The sequence below is a fragment of the Watersipora subatra genome, chromosome 1, assembly GCF_963576615.1.
Source record: "Watersipora subatra chromosome 1, tzWatSuba1.1, whole genome shotgun sequence".
Classification (NCBI taxonomy): Eukaryota; Metazoa; Bryozoa; class Gymnolaemata; order Cheilostomatida; family Watersiporidae; genus Watersipora; species Watersipora subatra.
In genome coordinates, this window is record NC_088708.1 from 17,093,994 (window position 1) to 17,117,814 (window position 23,821).

Below are 23,821 nucleotides of genomic sequence, written 5' to 3' on the forward strand. Positions count from 1 at the left end.
TAAGAGGAAGCAATTTCTATGGCAACAGTTGGATGGACACAAAGTTAATAGTTATCTCCTTCACAGTCTGTAGTTTTAAAGCAGATTCAGAATCTAAAAAACTGTTAACACTTATAGCAAGCTGAGTTTTTCCTTCCTTCTCCTTAAAGCATGGCGACCTGTAATAATTGTAACAGCATAGTAGACACTTACAAGCTCATGCTGTGCGTAATACGTGTGTAACAACCATAATGTGTTATCGAAGACAAAACTTCTGACTACAACTAGGTCATCCAGTGATCACCAACATTGGCTATTAACAGGTATAAAGCTAATGAGGCTTACCCTGGTGATTGTTCGAACTCCAGGTTGTCGATTGCATGCTGCTGCAGGTACCAGTCGCGTAAATCCTTCCATTTGTTCTGTTTGCTCGCCATTGGTTAGGTTGTTGCGGTCCTTGTCCAGTTTTTGTATAAAATCATTTACATTCTGTTCATCGTAACTAGCATAGGTGGGAGAGTCTGTACCACTGTCCCTACTAATGAGCTTCTCTTCATGGAATCCTTGTCTAGGTTTTGTAGTATCATCTTTGGCTGGTGGACGTAATATGCTTTCCATCAATGGATCATTAACATAGTCACTATTAGGAATTGTCTCTCTTGCTTTATCCGATACGGATGTTTTGTCCTTACTGCGTGACCGTGACTGCAATGTTCTTTGTAACCATTTTTGTTGATAGAATGGCATCTTTTCATCAGACTTTTCACCCTTGTGAGTAGCAAGAATAACAGGCAGTCCTTCTTCATTATAGACAATGTTTTCATATTCTCGCTTTTTCAGTGGTGTTCGATCGCTGTGCCTTCGTACATCTCTGCTGCAAAGCATAACAATCAAATATGACATTACATGTACTATAGAACAATACTGTACATGTTTAATAGTGCTACCAATAAACAAATTCCCAGGGCATTCGATACATCTCTGCTTTGGAGGCGTATTTCGGCCAACTTTAAACAGTCTTGAGAACAAATAGACTAACGTCCCTAATAATTCATGTGAAACCAATAAAGTGCATGACACTCAATTAAATAAATGTAATTATAGAGGCCATAGTAAGCTTTATGTTATAGAATATTTTCACCAATAAGCTTCAAGCCCCTCAACTGACCTGTCAAAGAATGACGCTCTGTCGTTAGGCATATAGCTCCTTACTATGCGACTAATGCTCGACTGCTTGTCAAGCTCAGCGTTTATGTCTGTTTGTCTCTGGTTCTTTAGCGCTCCCCCGGTGTACCTTTCAGCAGACTCACTCCGTCTGCCACTCTGCTTGCGTGTTGTACAATCTCTGTTAGAGCTGTGAGACCTGTGATAGTTAATTTAATAAACAATCTTAAGCTGTCTGACTTTAAAAAAATATTACATGAATTTAATGATTTATGAGTACCAAATTTTTATTATGGAGTCAAAAATAATTCTTTTAGGAAGAGTTCATACACTATAATGAAAATATAACATTAGTCACATATTAATGACACGGAGATAACCAAATATTGGTTAGCTTTCCCTTAATGCTAACCATTTGTCTATAATATATTGCTAGTAGACTCATGCATTGCTAGTTTAGGTTTCAGTAGCGCTAATAATTAAAAGCTATTAAAAAATGCCAGATGAAAAAATGGAACAATGTTCAACCTCTTTCATATGCAGTAAATACTCCATTGTGAAACAACTGGTCCTCTTACAGCTCTTCATATCTTATATGCTAATCTATATACATGTATATAGGTATAAATCTCAGTCTTTGTTTTTTGTTTGTCTGGCTGTGCACATGACCAGTTATAGCAACGAAGTTTTAGAAATGAAAATTTGCTGTGCATAGGATTTGAGCTTGGAACTTCTAGTTCTGCAGACAAGCATTTATCCAATACACTGCACTGTCAAACTGGCTATACTATGGAATAAATTGTACACATACTCATTACACATGCCAACCTTTCATGACTTAACGCTAAACATTTCAGCTAGCATTATGCAAGTATTATGCTAGAATTGTTGGCCAGAAGAAAAATGCTTAAACTCTCGTGGGCAGCAAGACTATTGCAATTAGTATAGAACTGCAGTAGGCACTGCAGCCGGTACAGTATTAATTACATATACACAGAAATAAACGCAGTGCACAGAAATAAACGCAGTGCACAGAAATAAACGCAGTACACAGAAATAAACGCAGTGCACAGAAATAAACGCAGTGCACAGAAATAAACGCAGTACACAGAAATAAACGCAGTACACAGAAATAAACGCAGTACACAGAAATAAACGCAGTACACAGAAATAAACGCAGTGCACAGAAATAAACGCAGTACACAGAAATAAACGCAGTACACAGAAATAAACGCAGTGCACAGAAATAAACGCAGTACACAGAAATAAACGCAGTACACAGAAATAAACGCAGTGCACAGAAATAAACGCAGTACACAGAAATAAACGCAGTGCACAGAAATAAACGCAGTGCACAGAAATAAACGCAGTACACAGAAATAAACGCAGTGCACAGAAATAAATGCAGTACACAGAAATAAACGCAGTACACAGAAATAAACGCAGTACACAGAAATAAACGCAGTACACAGAAATAAACGCAGTACACAGAAATAAACGCAGTACACAGAAATAAACGCAGTGCACAGAAATAAACAAACGCCTTAATTTAAAAGTTTAAATGGTAGATGCTGTATATGTTGATTAACAGTACATTTTCTGTGCAATAACTTTTTTATTACCCGTGCAATGCCGGGTATTCTAGTTGTAAGCTAGTTGTTTTATATAATAAAATAAAATGTATGGAATCCATCTTTTAAGTGAAAGAGTAAGTTATGCCTAGCATGTGATGTCGTGGCAGTGTGGCTAGTGTACCTGTGAATCATGTACATACACAGCATATATTGCGGTACATGTGGTACAGTGATATGTGGTAAGCGGGTGGTACCTGCTTGGACCACCCAGCAGGTGATACAAGCGGGTACTACCAAGTAAGTGGGTCCGCTTACCACATACTACGGCTTACCACATACCAAAGAGTTCAGGTACATACTTGTATCACCTGCCGGGCGATACCATCAAGTACTCGCTTGTACCATCCGCAGGGTGGTATAAGCTGGTACTTGACCACCCACGAGTACCTGCGGGTGGTCAAGCCGCCTGCAGCGGTAACTTGACCAGTCCTGCAGGTATCCCTGCACAATTCTTTACACAATTTTATCTTGTGTTCTCTTTAAAGTAGAAATAATCTTTGCTCTGTGACAACTGTATGTCTGTCTATCTGTCTGTCTGAGAGACTCAGTTCTATCTAATAGTTTTATTTGTTTGCCCCAAATCAATAATTCAATGACTTGCAAGATGATTCTTTTAGGTTAATGAAACAGTATTTCTCATGACAGCATTATGTAACATATAATACCCTAAGCAACAAAGCCAAACAGGTTTACCCTGTTTACACCTGACACTTTTATGACAGCATTGATTTCCGCTATACATACATCCTTCCACCTCCGCAACCAAATATCTCTGCTGTTCAAATATTGTTATTTGTGTTACTTTCATAGAAGGGGCCGAGTGCAATACTCCAACACACTCATTCGCTCATGCCTCTCTCGCGCAATGCCTCTATTGTCTGCGAATTAGAATGCTAGCCTTTGTTTCACGTCGGTCACATCTGACCTCACACTGACTCTCGTACCACCTGACTGACAACTGGCAGCCCTCGATCAATATATCTCAACTGGATCTGTGAAAAAGTCAATTATCTGTCTCCAAAATACCCTAATTACATGCCTGACCAGTGTTCTAGGCTATTAGGAAGGACCTCACAGCCAGACTGATATTTACTAACTAAAAATTACTTACATAATGATAAAGCTCAATGAATATCATTATTTTTATAACTGAGCTTGCTTACGGCCTATTATAGCTAAAATATACGTATGTAGAATGAGCTACAGCTTCTTTAAAACTAGCTGAATTCTTTAAATGCTGTTGTGTAGGCTATGTTACCCAATAGTTATAGTTTTATTCCTGTGACACTCTCCAATAGTGTGTCCTTAAAAAGGAGAAAACAACTGGCTGTCGCCTGAAACTGTGGTTGTGCAAAACAGATTTGTAGTGACCTTTTACCTTTACTCATATCGTTATTATTTCACTCCACGGAAGCTCTATATTTAGTGTAGAGTTCTCTTTAGTTAGCGTTTTAGTAGTACTAACTGTATAATTTGATATATATAAGTAATTGTTAATATATATATATTCACTTATACAGCTTTATATATAAAACAACACGATTTTTGACTAAAAGTTCTCACAAGAATTGTTAGTCAAAAATTGTTTAGTTTTAATATACTCAACTCGCAAAGTTTAGAGTTTTCTTTTGTCATAAATTTCTTTAAAATGATAAATAAATATATGTCTTATATGTTTTATAGATTTTATATATTTATTTTATATATATACGTCTTATATATTGTATATATTTTAAATATATCTATAAATATATGCATGTCATTTCAGAGTAATTAATTTAAAAAGATAACTCTACACTCTAAGAGTTGAGCGTACTAAAACTAGATGGTTTTTATGACTAGAATTTCTCTTTGCACTCTTCAGGCTGCGTTGCTGCTTCGCAGCCTGAAGAGTGCCAAGGGTGAAACAGCATTGTAGCTGCCACAAGAAATTTTAGCCATAAAAAAGGTGTAGTATATAATAGAGTTAATTTAGAATGAATATAATCCAATTTTATTTCCTAAAAAGTTTTTTGAAGCTGATTTACTAAGAATCTTTTAGTTACAGAAATAAGACCTGAATGTTCTCACCTAGAATTTCTACTTGCATGTCTTCTCGACAATCCCTCATCGTCTGAAGGTTTCGGATGAAATTTCAATTTTAGACTTCTAACTGAAGCTGGAGAGTTATTTGCTGAGGCAAACATGCTCTGCCTGTAAAGAGTTTGCAAGTATGATAGTAACAAAAACTGTTATCTTAGAACTAACGATATTCACAACATTTGATAAAAAAGTGTTGGCAGAACATTATACCGGTTAAGCAACTCGTAGCATAAAACACACCCAGGTTGCTGATCACCAACTTTGCTACCTCCAATCCATTCACTAACATAAGTTCCATTGTTAGCTTCTCTTCTGCATGATAGCCTTCGACTCAGTGGCCTGTTCACAACGGGTTGATCTGTTCTCATACTTACTGAGGCTATTTCTGTCTCTGTTCTGCCGCTGTACAAACAAAAGCTTTGTTGAAGTACACAAATAATACTGTTGATGTTTGGTAATATTTGTATTAATACAAAACTTTTCTTTTTGAAAACAAACAACAAATGTAACACTAGACACCATTCAAACCGTTAATCAACAAAAATATAATGTTGTATTAGATACCATCAAACTGTAATGTTATATTTGATACCCCCAAGCAATGATGTTGTATTTGATATCTCCAAGGGATAATGTTGTATTGTAACACCCCAGAGCTATGGTGTTATATTACGAAAGTCTGAGCTATAACGTTACGTTTGATACCCTTCTCCCCCATGCTAAAATGCTATATTAGATACCACATGCTATATTGCTATATTAGATACCACATACTATAATGCTATATTAGATAGCACATGCTATAATGCTATATTAGATACCCCATGCTATAATGCAATATCGGATAAGCCTTGTTATAATGCTATATTAGATACCACATGCTATAATGCTATATCAGATATCCCTTGCTATAATGCTATATTAGATACCACATGCTATAATGCTATATCAGATACCTTTTGCTGTAATACTATATTCGATACCCCATGCTAAAATATTATATTTGTTAGCCATGAGCTGAGCAGATTTGCAGTAACTAGAAACAAAAAACGCTTTTAGTTTATAAGAACGGTAGAGCTTATGTAAATGTATCAAAATTCTGACCTTAAATCATTCCATGGTATGTGAATAGTTGTCCTCAAAGTCGCTCCATTGTGCTAGTATATAGAAATGGCTGGTGATTTTATAAACCATGAATCTCTGACTAATACAACGTAAACTTGGTTCAAGAGCCCCGAGTATGTTCACAGGGCTAACTAGTGTCAATAATACGCGAAGGTATTGCAAGTATTTAATTGAAACCCATTTTGTACCAGTTTCCTAAAATTAACATTTTTGAGTAGAATATTGCACAAATTGTAGTTAAAGAGAAAAATCTCATCACTACTAATGTTCGGACAGTATGTGTTATAAATACAGTTCTGTTATAAATTTAATATAATTAAGAAATAGTGAATTGACAAAGCTCTAAAAAAATGTCATGACAGACAGCGGATTATTTTGAAAATGCATGAGAAGTTTTTCGACTTCAAAATACATGTATGTCAATCATTTATTTAAAAATTAACACAAAGCTCATACATAAAATAATACATAACTTTAAAAATTCTGAGCGTGATACATACGTAAACTTGTATTTAGAGCCGAGTTGAAAAAGTTTGCTTTTGTCTGCTGACTCTTGTTTTGCTGCCAACCTGAAGAAGCTATGGTGCTCTACACAGGACTTCCATAGCTGTTTGCAGATTCTGTTTGTTGCGCAAGTGAAGCTTTGGTTTGTCGTTTCATTTCCCTGTGTGACAACATACATTATACAGTTTCTCAGGCTATCAACTAACCTGTTGTAATACGAGTGACACAAAAGGGCTATAAATGGAACTCATTGGATCTAGACCCTTTATTCACTTTAATTTAAATAATTACAGCTATTGTTTACTTTAAATATTTAACTATGTATTAAATACGGCCTATGGATGTTGTATTGACTACTACTTACATATTTGTCTTTCACATGTAGAATTAGCTCTTTGGATTTGAAGTTTATAAGGTCTATACGAGGCCAGTGATACAGGGCTGCTCTGTGTTTGCCCCGATATACCACAATGCCGTGCGGACTTGGCCCAATCTTATACTCCGCGCCAGCAGAACCCTGTTAACCGTGTACACTAAGATAAATTGACTCACAGTGTATCTAACATCACAATTTTATGAAAAGAGAACTATAAAGATTTTCTAATGTCACCAAGGCAATATTATTGTGCACAAAACACTCGATTATCCGTTTATAGATTTAATATCAACAACAATAAAAGGTTTTCATTCAAATCAATGCCGTCATATCTAACAACTTATGAAGCTACAAGTCACGTACGCCATTTGACTGAAGGAGACATTTCAGCATCAACAGTATTTCATCATAGTTCATTACATTAATTTAGATACCTGACTGACACATTCTTACACGCAGTTTACTAAAATATCCTGCTATTGCCAATGAGCCCTTCAACTGGTCTTTATATCCACTCAATGATGCTAATTATTGTCTTTCATTGTTAATAACAAACAGCAGCTGAACATTCATCAGCTTCATATTTAACTGACCTTGACATTGTAAAGCTCCACTCCATAAATATCTTGCTTTCTGATAATATCCAGATACATGAGCTCACATTGAAATGGAAGCATTCCCCTAACAAATCAAACAAGGCATCAACTCGGGCAGTTCAAAAGAGAAACAAGTGGAATCATGTGTAAAAGTGATACTGGACTAGCACTAGGTTTAACATTTGCTTACTTCAACTTGCGTTTGTGAATCTCTGTAATTGCAGACTGGAGATCATCAGGTAAATCATCAGTTGTCAGATTTAATGCATGCAGATAACCAGGCCTGTGTACTTTACGATTATAGTCTCCGAGCTCAGCTAGAAATTATGAGAGAAAATCATAAACTTGATACAAGGTCACTTTTGAACTAGTTGCTAATACTGGTTGCTAATACTAGTTGCTAATACTAGTTGCTAATACCAGTTGCTAATACTAGTTGCTAATACCAGTTGCTAATACTAGTTGCTAATACCAGTTGCTAATACTAGTTGCTAATACCAGTTGCTAATACTAGTTGCTAATACTAGTTGCTAATGCCAGTTGCTAATACCAGTTGCTAATACTAGTTGCTAATACTAGTTGCTAATACCAGTTGCTAATGCCAGTTGCTAATACCAGTTGCTAATACTGGTTGCTAATACCAGTTGCTAATACTGGTTGCTAATAACTAAACAGATTATTACTCATGCTTTAGCCATAATTTGATGTGAGCAAATGAAATTTCAAAACAATGTTATTATTTTTTGTTTTTTGGTTTTAAGTATGATGTATTTGTCTCCTTTGACTTTGGTGGGTTTGTGAAGTTCAACTATAGTGTGTTTGTAAGTTTCAAGTACAGCGGGTTTTTATTGTCAAATATGACATGTTTGTCACCTTCAGCTATGGCGTGTTTGTCATATTCAGTTATGGTATGCTTGTCTTTTTTAAGTAAGGCGTGTTTGTCATCATTAACTATGGCATGTTTGTAATTTTCAGCTTCAGCTATGGTGTATTTGTCATTTTCAAGTATGATATGTTTGTCACTTTCAACTTGGGCGTGTTTGTCGCCTTTTTGTACATTGTGTTTATCACCATCAAATTTCTAATTTGATGTCTACGTTTCTAATTCCTGACTTACATTGAGCAGCGAGAGCTCCAAGTTCTGCTCTTAAATTAAATGAGAGAGGGAGTCTACCACCAGCTACATCTCGTCTCAACTCCAAAAAGAACTGGTACCTAAAAATAAAAACCACGATTTGTAGGTCTATATTTTACCTAATACCGTATGCTTATTTCCAGCTACCAGATAAACGGCATCTACATTATTATAGATGTGTAATATAATAACTACCCACAATGGGCATCTACTACTGAATGGTAATTCCATTTGTCTTGCTGACCGTACGACCCAGTGAGAATGCAGACCGCCTATAGCAATAGAGTTTATTGGTGTCAGGAGGCCTGCTCAAGCAACAATAGGAAACTAACTGATCCTTGCTCAAATCGTGCTATTCAAGTCCTTGTAAATAGACCCTGTTATACTCTCCTTCACAGATTACGCAAGCGTCTTATTAGTGAGGAATAGAATGATGCTTGCCGATTAGAGGCCTTCACCAGTTCAACTTATGTAGGTATGCATTTGTGTATGACCAGCAGCTGTGGCACATTGTATTCCTAATCATATAGAAAAAGATAATTACATATACTGTGTGTGATTATTTAAGTAAGAATGCCTAAACAAGAAGCTGGAAGGGTAATGCTATGACTAAGATTTGTCCTATCATCTCGCCTGATATCTTACATGTAATTTGAAAACCCCCATCACCCAAAATTAAATTTTTAGGCAATGAATGTGTTTAAATATTCAACTACTGATACTATGCCAAAGAGCATACCTCTATGATAGATGCAATAAAGAGCTACTGGTTCACAGACACAGATAAACAAAATTAAGAGTTAGATATCTGCATGTGCATTAATCTCTATGCATATAAATCTCGATGCTTGTCTGTCCATCTGTTCATCCATCTGTCCAGCTATGGCCAAAAAGTTTTAAGAATGAGAAATCCGTTGCAATCTGGATTTGAACTCATAACCTCCAGTTCTGCGGACATCCAATTAACCAATACACTACACTTGTGTCTAGCATATTGATTTCGCATGCAAATTTTGCATGGTTTATCATCATCAAATATAAAATTTGATAGTGCTAAACACAATGTTTATATGGTAAGTTCATTTGCATCTAAAACAAATAGAAGCACACAGCACTAGAATATAGTAAAAATAGGTAACGGCTATAACATACAAAATATCCGTACCACATTTGCTCTGTTGCCATTCCTGATCATGTAAAAATATGCTTGTAGCCTGAAATTTTCCTACATATAGCTACATGTGCAAACGAAAAACTCAAATGAGTGGAGCTGGCACATACGGTCAGGGTCAATGGAAACATTCGAACTAGTGAGTAAGCTCAATTGCTAACTAACTGCTCACCTGGTTATTTCCTCGCGAAGAGAGCATGGGTCTAGTGCATAAAACTTGACTCCAAAGTAAAACTTTGGATGACGCTCTCTAATGCCGTGACCTGGAATATTTAATACGGCAAATATATGAACAAAATAGACTGTGGCTGTCAGCAATTACAAAGTTTTAGTTTAGTTGCTACCAATATTTGAAGCAGGAAATGGTTAGATTGATGGAAGACAATCTATATTAATAAATCACATTTTGGCATTGTGTGTATGTGTGTGTATATATATGTGTGGTGTGTGTGCCCCCACGTGTTGTGTGCCTCCTGTGTTGTGTGCCCCCACGTGTTGTGTCTCCTATGTGTTGTGTGGCCCCCTTGTGTTGTGTCCCCCTCCTGTGTTGCGTGCCCCCACGTGTTGTGTGCCCCCACGTGTTGTGGGAATAAGATAATTAAACTTTTGACACAAAAATAATGAGTGGTACTAAATGAGCAGATGGTTCCGATACCCATTACTAAACTTTTCAAAGCTTATAGGAAAGGTGAACTGCCAAAGTACTGGTTAACTGCATTCCATCTCAAGCAACATAATAGCCACGCAGACTTTGTAATTAAATGTTTGTTTGCTGGAGAGCACTTTATTATATTGTTTCATTTCAAAACAAAACTGTCACAATGGCTGATTTGATATACTTACGCTTGAGCTGTTTCTGTATGTTTTTCTGTGCATCTATCCAGAACTACAACAATAAACTGTATTAGTAAAGGCTCCAAGGTTCTGTAGTAGCCATTTAAACAAAACTCAATTTCTAACAGCGAGAATGCGTGACCTTGAGAGCGACCTTTATTCTAGCAGGGACTATATCAGTATAATCTAAGGATTGGTCAGTTCCGGTCACTAGAACAAATTCCACTCGTGTGAGGAATATATGTGGATATTCTAAGGATTGGTCATTTGCTTTATACGACATGTATAGCCATTAATTTAGAGAGGAAATATATAGGTACTATCTATGGATAAATTTTTGATTGTAACGAGAGCACACATCTAAAGCTTCAGCGTGTACCATATGTAGGCTTGATTTTAAATTACTTGATATAGTATATAAAAATGATAGAATTTGCTGAAAGTAATATTTTGTATGGCTGTTACTCTGCAATGTAGAGTTAGCTTGCCTAGTCGATCCTGTGATTTACCTTCATTGCAAGGCTGACGGAATTATAAACAGCTTGAATTTTTTGTCTTTGCAGCCAACTTATTGCACATCACACAAGCTTTCCTATAAGCTATCCAGCAGGTCTACTAAGCGTACAACCTTGCTCACCCATGTTTTGTTCGAACTGTTGACGAATCGTAAGCTAAAATAGTCTCGTTCAAACAGGTTTAACCTGTCCCAGACCTTCTGCAGCAGAACTGATCCGCAATCTTCTTCCTAAAAAAATGTGTCAACGAATATGGTGCTGTGCATCTAGTTTATAAGGTTTTCAGGAATTTCAGGTTTTTGGTTTTCAGGAATTTCAGGCCAGTAATACTAACTTTTATTTTTAACTATTTCAAACTTATATGGAATATGGCACATTCCCATTACAGACGATCTTTTCGTATGTGAACATACCACATACACAGACTGTAGTTTTAAAAATGGATGAGTGGCAGTGTGTGACATTAAGGTGAAAGATTTAACACAAAAACAGAATGAGCCTTGTCACAGCTCTCGACTTAACGAAGGGTTTTGAACTTGTCTATCCCAGAGTTTCCGACCTTGACTGAACACTGAACAAAATATGACTGATAGTCTTTTTCTAAAGCAATTATCTAATAACCTAATAATATGTCAATGAGGTAGAAAGCAATCAATAGTTCCAATGCTAAATGCTCATCTATAATCAAACGAGAGGCTAAAACAATAGATAACTCAAAAAGACAGCTTAATTACTCATGACTAGAATCATCGCTTTCGAAGAATGAATGGCTGCATCTGTATTTAATATTTTCTGATGAAAGCAAGAGATAATGTACACAAAAACAAAAACTATGTATACTTATACTCTTATTAAAAGTTATATAATTGAACATCATAATAGACAGAAATAGAAGGCTCAGGTACCTTGACATAAAGCTTTAACTCAGACCCATCCAGCAGTTCAACAGTGCAGCAGTATGGAGCATTCTTGATTGGAAATCTACCAAAGCAGTTCATGATCTATAACCAAAAGTGGATACAAGGATGATGACACCATCTCTTAATGTAATAATTAATATCTGGTACTTTTAAAAACACAATTTAGTCTAGCGAAAAATTATTCAGTAGTGTCCATATTATAAACATGAAAAATCAAAACAATGCAATGCTACCAGCCTTTCGTCAGTATAATTTTGAAGGTTGAATATAAGGCATGATACTAACAGAGATCAACTTGTCTCATATAACATTCTATAAATCCTCCTTCACTTCTGTTTAATTTGATAACCCACAATACTAAATATTTTGGTAACACAGCTGCAGACACATTTCTATACTTGAGTGATTTAAAAATGATGTGCTTTACTTGCCTTAGGTTTATGCAGGCAGTGAAATGTACGCTACAACTTCCTAACCCATAGTATTCATTCCTTGTCTTCATTATTTGCTGTTGTAAAAGCCTTTCAATTAGAACTCACTCACGTGTCTGCGGGGAAACCATTTGGTTTAGCCAATGGAACCACTAGCTGTTGAATATAGGCGTGACTAAAGCTACGGACAGCCAGTTAGCGTTTTTTAGTTTCTAAGCAGCAAGTATTTTAGGGAGTCTAAAACGCCCAGACGTAATTCTGTAAGATTTAGGCTTGCGTCTAAATTTTCACGCTTTCTTATCGTGTTCATCACATCCGGTTGTAGTGATTGAGTATTTGTTACTTGATGATTTGCTCCAATTTTTATTCATCACATGTAAGGAAGCTGCAACATGGTGGATTGGCTGGAATAACGCTCAAGAAATCTATTTATTTTGGAGTAGTTTTAGGTCAAGTACTGTCCTAACTAATTACTTTAATCTACAGCTCGCTTAGAGGTTTACGCCGCTACGAACTATTTGTAGCTAACCACATTGTACTACTGACGGATTATGGGTTATTGGCAGACTGCTAAGATTTTGGGTGTGAAAGACACTGGAAGAAGCCTAGCTCGTTTGAGTACGGTTAAAACAATTTCGCAGAATCATTCTAGGTTCATGCATATGCATTCTGCGAGGCTTGCACGCACCTCTATACTCGGCGGTAAAAGTTTATATTTACCATTAACAAATTCAATCTTTCCTATTTATGATTCATCATGGGGAAGTCGCTACTTGAGTTCCAGTAAACCTCTTCATAAAGAATACAACAATCAAAGTGCAGGCACTCAAGAACCTTCGAAGTCGGGTAATTCTGAAAATACAAATGAGTTGGAGACTCATGGACAACCGCTTCACAGATTTGGTAGCAGTATAAAGCTTGAGCAGGCAGCCAATCGCTTCGATTTGCATCAGTTTGATAATGACTTGCAACCAACTGCTAAAAGTTATCAAACTGATCTCGCATCCGAGCACCATGTTGATGTTTACAATCACATGACCAGTGTTAATTTATCTGCATGTATGCAATCTCAAGTTCCAGAGCCATATGGAAAAAGCCCTACACACATGAACATGCCTGGTGGTGTAGCTCGTCGTGAGGTAAGCATCTAGGTGTATGCCTTTTGACATTAATCGACTTTGATCAATATATTGTGGATATATATAGTCACGTAAAATAAGTATGTGTTTATTAAGCATTTTGGTGCATAGATTATCTCCCCAATGAACTTAGGCTATTTTCTGAACTGTTTCTCAGCCACATCTGTACTTTAAATTGTTCGGTCCTGTCATTAAAACACTAAAACAAATGTTTATCATTTGAGAACTTCTATTCTGAATCTCAACCTCTCACTACAGTTGAGTTTTGTGCAATATGGAAATCTAAAAGCTATGATTGATTACATTTTTGAATGTCACCGCAAATAGATACTAACTACTGAATGTCTGTCTACAGACTGAAATCGTTTTTATAAGTTGCTCTTAGGATGAATCATTTAGTGGTAGCTAGTTTTTATGCTATGCTAATTTTAGCTTAAACTTGTTAAACATAATGATATACTACAGCCGAACACAATTTTGTCATAATTGGCATATTGCAGATAAATGGCAGGTGTGAAAAAAAGATTAGAAATAAAGGATTTTCCTTTCAATTTGAATATTAGGGATGGATACATGGATGAGTCATTGCTAGTGAATTGACCAAATTGTTAACTGGCTAATGATAAGATTCTATGGCACACATGTTAAGGCAAATGATGTGCTTTATTGAATATTTTAACTTACCCCAGGACACTTTTATTTCGCTAGTATTTAGTTTCGTGAGTAGCACACAGAGTAAAATTTCGCTGCAACTTAATTTCGCGGCTCTGATGAATGCCAAAATATAGTGATGTGAAAATAAATGCAGTGGAACAAACATTAGATTCCTCAGGTCCAGTTCGCTAGTAAGAAAATTTTTTCAATTTGGGACTAGTTTGTATTTGTAAACCACAGGTAGAAATGTGTGGGTGAGATCGATAATTCAATTTGATCGATTGCTGCCATTTGTTTGTTGGACTATCAATGACGTCTAGGTCCCTCCCGCCGTGACTTTCACATGTCTTTCACACTCAAGTCCCAAGAAGAAGAAAATAGATAACAACCAACTTCACAACCAAAACTGTATAACATGGTTGGACCTGGTGAGGGTTGTTATTGTTTTTGGTTGGTAATAAAATTCATCACTACAATAATTATTATTCAATTTTGTGACTTCACCTATCAGACTTTCATCCTCATCAGTTACAAATTCGGTAACTAAACTGATATCATCTTCTTCATTTGTCTTGGCTTTTCCAAAAAAACTTGTTATCTTAATTTGCTTTGCCATGCTGCTGATTATGTGTATTAGCTATAACGAGTTTACCAGAAATTTCCCAATGAGCATAACCACACACGAAAATTACTTGCATTTCTAATATGACGATTTTATTGTGGATATCAATGAACAAAGCTATTTAATTTCGTGTTTTCGCTCGTTCGTTATGATAGTTTAGTTTCGCTCATGAAATTTGCGCGAGAGGATGACTCCGCGAAAATGCGAAAGTTTGATGACTGGAATACATAAGTGTCCTAGGGTACTGTGAAGATATGTGAATATGCATATTATGCTATATACTATGTTGTGGTTTCAGTTATGTAACATGAGCTAGTTGTCAGTTATGTCATTTCTATATCAGAAGACTGTGCGTGCGCTGGATTCTTGTCCACGAATATAGCATGAACCATTTGTTGAACAGTAGCGAGATTGAAGGGAAGGCCGAGATTGAAGATTTTGTTGAGACTTGCAAAGGACTAGATACTGCTTTGCTCATTATAACAGATAAAATTGTTGGTTACCCAAGTAGGCCTATGCTAGGCCTAGCATTGCTAGCTCTTGGATACTTGGTGCGACCTTATATTCTATATAATATGGCGTTTTGCAGGACAAGTACATACAAGGAAGGCTATCAGACATGACTGGAAAGAGAGAGTTTTCTACTGCTGCTGTTCCACGCTCCTACAACCAGTTAGATGAACACGGTATATACATTTTCACTGTTTACTTGTCTCTCAAGTGACAACTTGATTTCTTCCGCTTTGTGCTTTTATTTTCATTAAACCAAGACTTTTGCAAACTCTGTAGTGGTTAAAGGGTTGTTAGTGTATTATGTACTCATGTATTACTGTGCTATAACAGGAGGGGAATTCGCCTTTTTTAAACAGATCTTACAGCATTTATTAGGAATCATAACATTATTGCTATATCTTCTGCTGTTAGAAGTTTTTTTCTAGGTGACTTTCACTCAACATCTTGGAGTATTATAAAGCCAGAAGCACTTTTGTTATCTGCATAGTATTCTCATGTACATTGTACTGGTTTTCACTCATTCATTCAGGTTCCATTTTTAAATTCTAGTCAAATGCAACAGTAACTCTGTATTTGATGATATCCAATTTAATTTCAGAATTTTATTAATAAGCATCTTTTATGCGTATTTAGTATCAGAAAGCCGAAACTCAGAAAATTTCTGAATTCTGGAAACTAAATTGGATATCAACTAATACAAAGTTACTGTTGTATTTGACTAGCATTTCAAAATGGAAACTGAATACAGAAGTGAAAACCAGTACAACGTACATGAGAATGCTCTGCATATAATAAACGTGATTGTGGCATCTATGTGTTGAATGAAAATCCTTGGATTGTGGTGGTTGTTATGGTTTGAATAATATTTCTGCAACAAATGTGCATTTTGGTGTTAGTATGTGGAAACTCTTCTAGAAAAAGCGTTAAGCTTGCCAACGAATGACCAATTTACCTCATGCTGTTTGTGTATGGGTGTGTATTGGTGGATGGGCTTACCCTGTTTATCTTATGTGCATATAAGCTGTCTGTCTATCAGATAGCTATGTCCTGTTACCATTGACTGTCGCTCTGTCATTGGGGTCACTGACTCTGCTCTCGGCAATAGTTTGTGTGTTCATTAGGCTAAGGATATGTGACAATGATTCAGCAAATATTCGTTATACAATACCCCCTCGCTATGCCATCGATCATGTTGCGAAGTCGTGCCGCCAGTATATCGCAATAAATGCAAGCTTCATTGCAGTGCATATTGATAAGAGTGCAAGAATGCTGCGTCATTAATTCTGCAGCTGTCATTAATTCTGCAGCTGCGGCATATTGGAAGTTTCACATAGTTGACAATTTTAATTCTTTTCAACTGTGCAGTTAAAGAGTTTTGATCATCTATGTCCTATGAAAAGACTAGAAACATGCAGTATTTCACTATCGGGTTTGACAGGTGTACCAAGGTGGCTGTAAGTGGTGAAAATAAGCCCTTTATATTGTACCATAGCAAGTGGCAGCTACCGTGTTTGCCTGCTCAACATGTTGAAATTACTCTATTTTCTTTTTAGCATACTATTAGCTGAGAGAACAGCATTGGTCATTACATAGGTTTGCTGGCTATTATGTGATATACCTGTATGCATTGTCTATTATGTGATATACCTGTATGCCTTCTCTATTGAACAAGTTTATTCTTAGACAGTTGGGTCGGGTACTTGTCATTTTCCTCTTCTTTTCGTTGGTATTGGAGTTAATTAAGTTATGAAAGGTTAGACCGAGAAAGACAAGGGTGGCCATACTGCAACTGGATCCTAACTGATGACATAAGGAAGCTTTATTGAAGTGCAACAGTCGAAATAGAAATGTTTGTAACTTAACAGCTTCCGTCCTGTTCAACTAAAAAGGTTTTATCAAAGCTTGAGTCTGATTAGACACATTAAAGCGACCCAAAGTAAAGACCAGTATGTTTTTTAACCGCCTTTTTCATTTGCTACTAAATAGTAGAGAATATATAAAACAATATTAGAAACATTATTATTTTCTTAAGATGCTGAGTTTGATTGGATGATTTATTATGTTTTTAACGGTTTTCACATTTTTGCCATTGTACTCTCATATTACTTTTAGTACAATGCCATCGCCCCAACAGCCCTTCCTGTTACTCAATTTGTTAATAGACTTCCCATGGTTTGCTTATAATATACGGATATCCAAATTGATTCTCTTTTGCAGGAAACATAACATACAGAGCGGCAGAGCTAGAACAACTCGTTGCTGATCCGTGTCCGCAGGGCATTCAAGGCGAGGACTGTGAGCAGTTCAAGCTCTGGCTCTCCAACTGTCTCCACCATGGCAATATGCAGGAGTGTGAGATGCTTGCTAACGAGTAAGCACTCTCTCTCTCTCTCTATATTTAATATTGCTCAACCTAGTAGCAAAACCATTAAGTTTTGTCACAGCCAATAGTGCATGACTGTGGACGTGATGCATAGCATCGACCTTGTTGTGTAAGTTTTGACACGCATTCATAGTGTTACTGCGAGATGCCAGCCTATGTTTGTTTTTGCTTTGAGAAAGCGTGAAGTATGAAACAGTTTATTCAATGGTTGGCTACCTTCACTACATTGACTACCTTCTCTACATTGACTACCTTCACTAAATCGACTACCTTCACTACATCGACTACCTTCACTAAATCGACTACCTTCACTAAATCGACTACCTTCACTAAATCGACTACCTTCACTACATCGACTACCTTCACTACATCGACTACCTTCACTACACCCGACTACCTTCACTACATTGACTACCTTCACTACATCGACTACCTTCACTACATTGATTCCCTTCACTACATTGACTACCTTCACTACATTGACTTCCTTCACTACATTGACTACCTTCACTAAATCGACTACCTTCACTACATCGACTACCTTCACTAAATCGACTACCTTCACTAAATCGACTACCTTCACTAAATCGACTACCTTCACTACATCGACTACCTTCACTACATCGACTACCTTCACTACACCCGACTACCTTCACTACATTGACTACTTTCACTACATCGACTACCTTCACTACATTGATTCCCTTCACTACATTGACTACCTTCACTACATTGACTTCCTTCACTACATTGACTACCTTCACTAAATCGACTACCTTCACTACATCGACTACCTTCACTAAATCGACTACCTTCACTACATCGACTACCTTCACTACATCGACTACCTTCACTACACCCGACTACCTTCACTACATTGACTACCTTCACTACACCGACTACCTTCACTACATTGATTACCTTCACTACATTGTCTACCTTCACTACATCGACTACCTTCACTAAATCGACTACCTTCACTAAATCGACTACCTTCACTACATCGACTACCTTCACTACATCGACTACCTTCACTAAATCGACTACCTTCACAACATCGACTACCTTCACTACATCGACTACCTTCACTACATCGACTACCTTCACTAAATCGACTACCTTCACTAAATCGACTACCTTCACTACATCGACTACCTTCACTACATCGACTACCTTCACTACATCGACTTCCTTCACTACATTGACTACCTTCACTACATTGACTTCCTTCACTACATTGACTACCTTCACTAAATCGACTTCCTTCACTACATTGACTTCCTTCACTACATTGTCTACCTTCACTACATCGACTACCTTCACTAAATCGACTACCTTCACTAAATCGACTACCTTCACAACATCGACTACCTTCACTACATCGACTACCTTCACTACATCGACTACCTTCACTAAATCGACTACCTTCACTAAATCGACTACCTTTACTACATCGACTACCTTCACTACATCGACTACCTTCACTAAATCGACTACCTTCACAACATCGACTACCTTCACTACATCGACTACCTTCACTACATCGACTACCTTCACTAAATCGACTACCTTCACTAAATCGACTACCTTCACTACATCGACTACCTTCACTACATCGACTACCTTCACTACATTGACTTCCTTCACTACATTGACTACCTTCACTAAATCGACTTCCTTCACTACATTGACTTCCTTCAATACATTGACTACCTTCACTACACCGACTACCTTCACTACATTGACTACCTTCACTACATCGACTACCTTCACTAAATCGACTACCTTCACTACATCGACTACCTTCACTACATCGACTACCTTCACTAAATCGACTACCTTCACTACATCGACTATCTTCACTACATCGACTACCTTCACTACATCGACTACCTTCACTACACCGACTACCTTCACTACATTGACTACCTTCACTACATTGACTACCTTCACTACATTGATTCCCTTCACTACATTGACTACCTTCACTACATTGACTACCTTCACTACATTGACTACCTTCACTACATTGACTACCTTCACTAAATCGACTTCCTTCACTACATTGACTTCCTTCACTACATTGACTACCTTAACTACACCGACTACCTTCACTAAATCGACTACCTTCACTAAATCGACTACCTTCACTACATCGACTACCTTCACTACATCGACTACCTTCACTAAATCGACTACCTTCACTACATCGACTACCTTCACTACATCGACTACCTTCACTACATCGACTACCTTCACTACATCGACTACCTTCACTAAATCGACTACCTTCACTAAATCGACTACCTTCACTACATCGACTACCTTCACTACACCGACTACCTTCATTACATCGACTACCTTCACTAAATCGACTACCTTCACTAAATCGACTTCCTTCACTACATTGATTCCCTTCACTACATTGACTACCTTCACTACATTGACTACCTTCACTACATTGACTACCTTCACTAAATCGACTACCTTCACTAAATCGACTACCTTCACTAAATCGACTACCTTCACCACATCGACTACCTTCACTACATCGACTACCTTCACTAAATCGACTACCTTCACTAAATCGACTACCTTCACTACATCGACTACCTTCACTACATCAACTACCCTCACTACACCGACTACCTTCACTACATCGACTACCTTCACTACATTGACTTCCTTCACTACATTGACTACCTTCACTACACCGACTACCTTCACTACATTGACTACCTTCACTACATTGATTCCCTTCACTAAATCGACTACCTTCACTACATCGACTACCTTCACTACATCGACTACCTTCACTAAATCGACTACCTTCACTACATCGACTACCTTCACTACATCGACTACGTTCACTAAATCGACTACCTTCACTACATCGACTACCTTCACTACATCGACTACTTTCACTACACCGACTACCTTCACTACATCGACTACCTTCACTACACCGACTACCTTCACTACATCGACTACCTTCACTACATTGACTACCTTCACTACATTGACTACCTTAACAACCGTAAAGGAAAATTGATGCAAAATGCATCAGTTTTAAAACTATATTCAAAATGGTGTATGGAATTAACAAACATCAAATGCAAAGGTTGTAAAGTTAGTCATTCCCTAAAAGTTGATTTCTAACCTAATGCATTCAGAGTGGAACCTACAGAACTAATTTTGTTGAAGGTACATAGCAGGTCGGAAAACACTGGCTCAGCTTTTCCTCGAGTATGATCTAGAAATCCAAAGAGTGGCTACCTCTCGACAGGATGGCTTAGGGGCGCAGCAAGATGAACCCACAGTTTTGAAGCATTCATTTAATTCTGAGGCCATGGATGCAAGCGTGAAAAGCGTGCCTGAAGGAGCCCCTGTAAAACCTTCCAGAGCCACTAGGTTGAAGGTAGCAGTCCGAGACTATGGCTCTACGGTGATGGTGTTTCACATTAGCATGTCTCTTGCCTCTCTTGGCATGTTCTATGCTCTGGTGGCAAGGTGAGTCGTCTTCCTATTGCATGCAAGGCACCAACTTTTTATTAGCACAATAGTACAGGAAAACAACGAAGGCTTCTGTAACGCTTTCTCTGCATTTGTAGTACTAAGCATCATAAAACTGCTCCTGTTTCAGCTAACCAACGTATCGTCTGTGAGCTTTGGGTAGTCTTCTCTCAACGGCTGGTTAGTGGTGCAATAGTTGTCATTTGATGCATGTACATGTGTAATGCTGCTATAATCAAGGCAGTGGCATATTTTCAGAATGAAACCTCATCCAGGTACTGTAAGTTTGGAATTACATCACAAATACTTTTTCAATAGCTTCTTGGACATAAATCGCTTCTCATGTGATATTTGATTTCCTTCGTTATTTGTACATGTAGACACATGGCTGATATTCATGTACTACATCTGGATTAGATATGAGGGCCATACAATAAATAGTGTGAGTTGGTTTATAAAAGGAGTTCTATTATAAGTAGAAGCTTACAAGATTTTATTTTTCAACATGAACTTCATGCTATGACATGGAGATCATGTGACGTGACATGATCTCCATGCTATGACCCATGCTTTTGCCATCAAGGTACCTACCAGCTTTTGAGTGCCTTCAGTATAGAAATCTTTAGATTGACTTTTTGAAATCACTCGCTGCAATCCTAACCTTATCACCATTATCGAAGCGGGTTTCTCTCAGAAATTATAACAGGCCCAAATGGGTGAAAGTCAGATGGTGCCAGATCAGGACTGCAGGGAGGATATGGTAGCAACGTCCAATGAAATTTGTCGATTGTCTCTATTGTTCTGGCTGCTGTATGAGGCCTAGCATTGTCTTGGTGAAAGATGACTCCCAGCTGACTGTAAACCTCAACATTTACTCTTTACACACTTCTTAACCTGCTTTAAAAGTCACAGTGGGTGGTACTGTTGGCAGCGATGTTTTTTTCAAGATAGGAAATAGTGACAGTCTCATGCATATCCCAAAGAAACAGCAAGCATGACTTTTTGGGTAGACCGCTGTAACTTGGAACTTTTCTTGACAGAAGATTTGCTTTGTTTTTACTGCATTGACTGACACTTGGATTACGGTTCATAGTGCCAAATTCAGGTCTCATCTCAAGTGACAATTCTGCTAAAGAACTCATAACTTTCTCTTTCATAATGAGAAAGGTTTTGTTGACAAAACTCAACTTTCTTTTGTCTGCACTCTTGAGTGAGCTATTTGGGGAATCAGTGACAGCTGACTTTAAAATGAGCCAGATCCTCATGAGTAATTTTTTAGGGCTGTACCAACAGTCACCCCAAATATCTCTGCAACTTGTACCCTCCTCTCAGACTAAACAGGCGTTCTCCCTGATCTCTCTTCATCACCATACTTGTCCAGTCTTCTCTAAACAATGTTGTCATTTGCAGGTTTTTTTCTTGCTAGATCTGCCCTCTGCATGAACATTCAGCATTCTTCTGTAAATCTCAATAGGTTTTCATTCTTCAGCTATCAACAATTTGATAACTGATCTCTGTTCATTTCTGCAGCATGTTTCTTGTTTGGCCATTTTGCTAAGGATCACATGACCGTATAGTCTCTAAAATAAATTATGAGTCATCAGTAGAGATTATATCAACTTTAAGAAAAAAGTTATGGTTTTATTTTTTATGGAACTCTTTTTATAAATAACTTCACCTTGTTTTTCAATGGCTCTCGCATATGAAAAAACACCATAGGTTATTGAGCAACAAACGCAGAAGTCTAGTGAATGTAAGAGTCCAACCTCCTACACTTTCATTTAATTGTTATTTACTTTGTAGTAACGTGGATGTGATGAGTCTACTGGCCTATTTCAACATATCGGTGGGCGGTGCACAGCCTACTGTACGTACGGCATCTACCTTTGCTGTCGCATATGCCGTTCACAAGATATTTGCTCCTGCTCGGATTGCTGTGACCTTAACATGTGCTCCACTGATCGTGAGAGCACTTAGAGCTCGTGGAATTCTCAAAGCCCCCAAAGCACCACCCTCGCCTTAAGGAGTCTTTATTCTTACATCTTATTGACTCAGTGTATTATTTTATAGATTTCTTTGTGAAGCTGTCAAATGAATGATTCTCGTTGCTGTCTGTTTATCAAACTGCCCAATTTATTTCACAACTGTTTATTTACTACTAGTCTTGGTCTGCACAAAGTGCCTAAATTTGTAACACGGTTGATGGATATTAATTAATATAGCAGAAGGTGACTTCACCATATTTTATTTATTATTAACTCCAGTCAATATCAGTCACAACATTTAATTTTGTGTCTTTCGAGCTAAAGCTTTTGGGTTACATGTTTATGAAGTCATTCATTCTAATACTTGTTCAATAAGTAAATGAACCAATAAAATATATTCGAAAGCTGACTATTTGTCTCATAACACATTTACATAAAATCTCACAACTGGCTGCTTTATCCGCCATGTGTTTTTGAAGTGTCATAATTTAGTAACATTATAAGTTTTCCCTCATAAACCAATAAATACTACGTGAAAGGTTTCGT

At 37.3% G+C, this 23,821-nt stretch overlaps 2 protein-coding genes across 3 annotated transcripts; one reads left to right on the forward strand and one right to left on the reverse strand.

The window, feature by feature from the left end:
- Positions 1 to 25: 25 nt before the first annotated feature.
- Positions 26 to 12,113, reverse strand: LOC137405489 (band 4.1-like protein 4). Its single transcript, XM_068091810.1, has 14 exons — positions 12,021 to 12,113; positions 11,238 to 11,345; positions 10,610 to 10,652; positions 9,939 to 10,029; positions 8,578 to 8,675; positions 7,651 to 7,777; positions 7,458 to 7,545; positions 6,853 to 7,005; positions 6,485 to 6,648; positions 5,100 to 5,261; positions 4,848 to 4,970; positions 1,148 to 1,342; positions 325 to 850; positions 26 to 158 (listed from the first exon to the last, which is right to left on the reverse strand). Exons 1-14 carry the CDS (start codon positions 12,111 to 12,113, stop codon positions 144 to 146), a joined length of 1,986 nt encoding a protein of 661 aa, XP_067947911.1. The 3' UTR covers positions 26 to 143.
- Positions 12,114 to 12,780: 667 nt separating this feature from the next.
- Positions 12,781 to 23,527, forward strand: LOC137393214 (uncharacterized). Of its 2 annotated transcripts, none has more exons than XM_068079667.1 (5): positions 12,781 to 13,605; positions 15,471 to 15,567; positions 17,612 to 17,765; positions 20,982 to 21,287; positions 23,094 to 23,527. In XM_068079667.1, exons 1-5 carry the CDS (start codon positions 13,018 to 13,020, stop codon positions 23,311 to 23,313), a joined length of 1,365 nt encoding a protein of 454 aa, XP_067935768.1. In that variant the 5' UTR covers positions 12,781 to 13,017; the 3' UTR covers positions 23,314 to 23,527. The 2 variants fall into 2 exon arrangements, with proteins under 2 accessions (XP_067935768.1, XP_067935776.1); XM_068079675.1 differs by having other exon boundaries at positions 20,982 to 21,195; positions 23,094 to 23,233.
- The last annotated feature ends 294 nt before the right edge of the window (positions 23,528 to 23,821 follow it).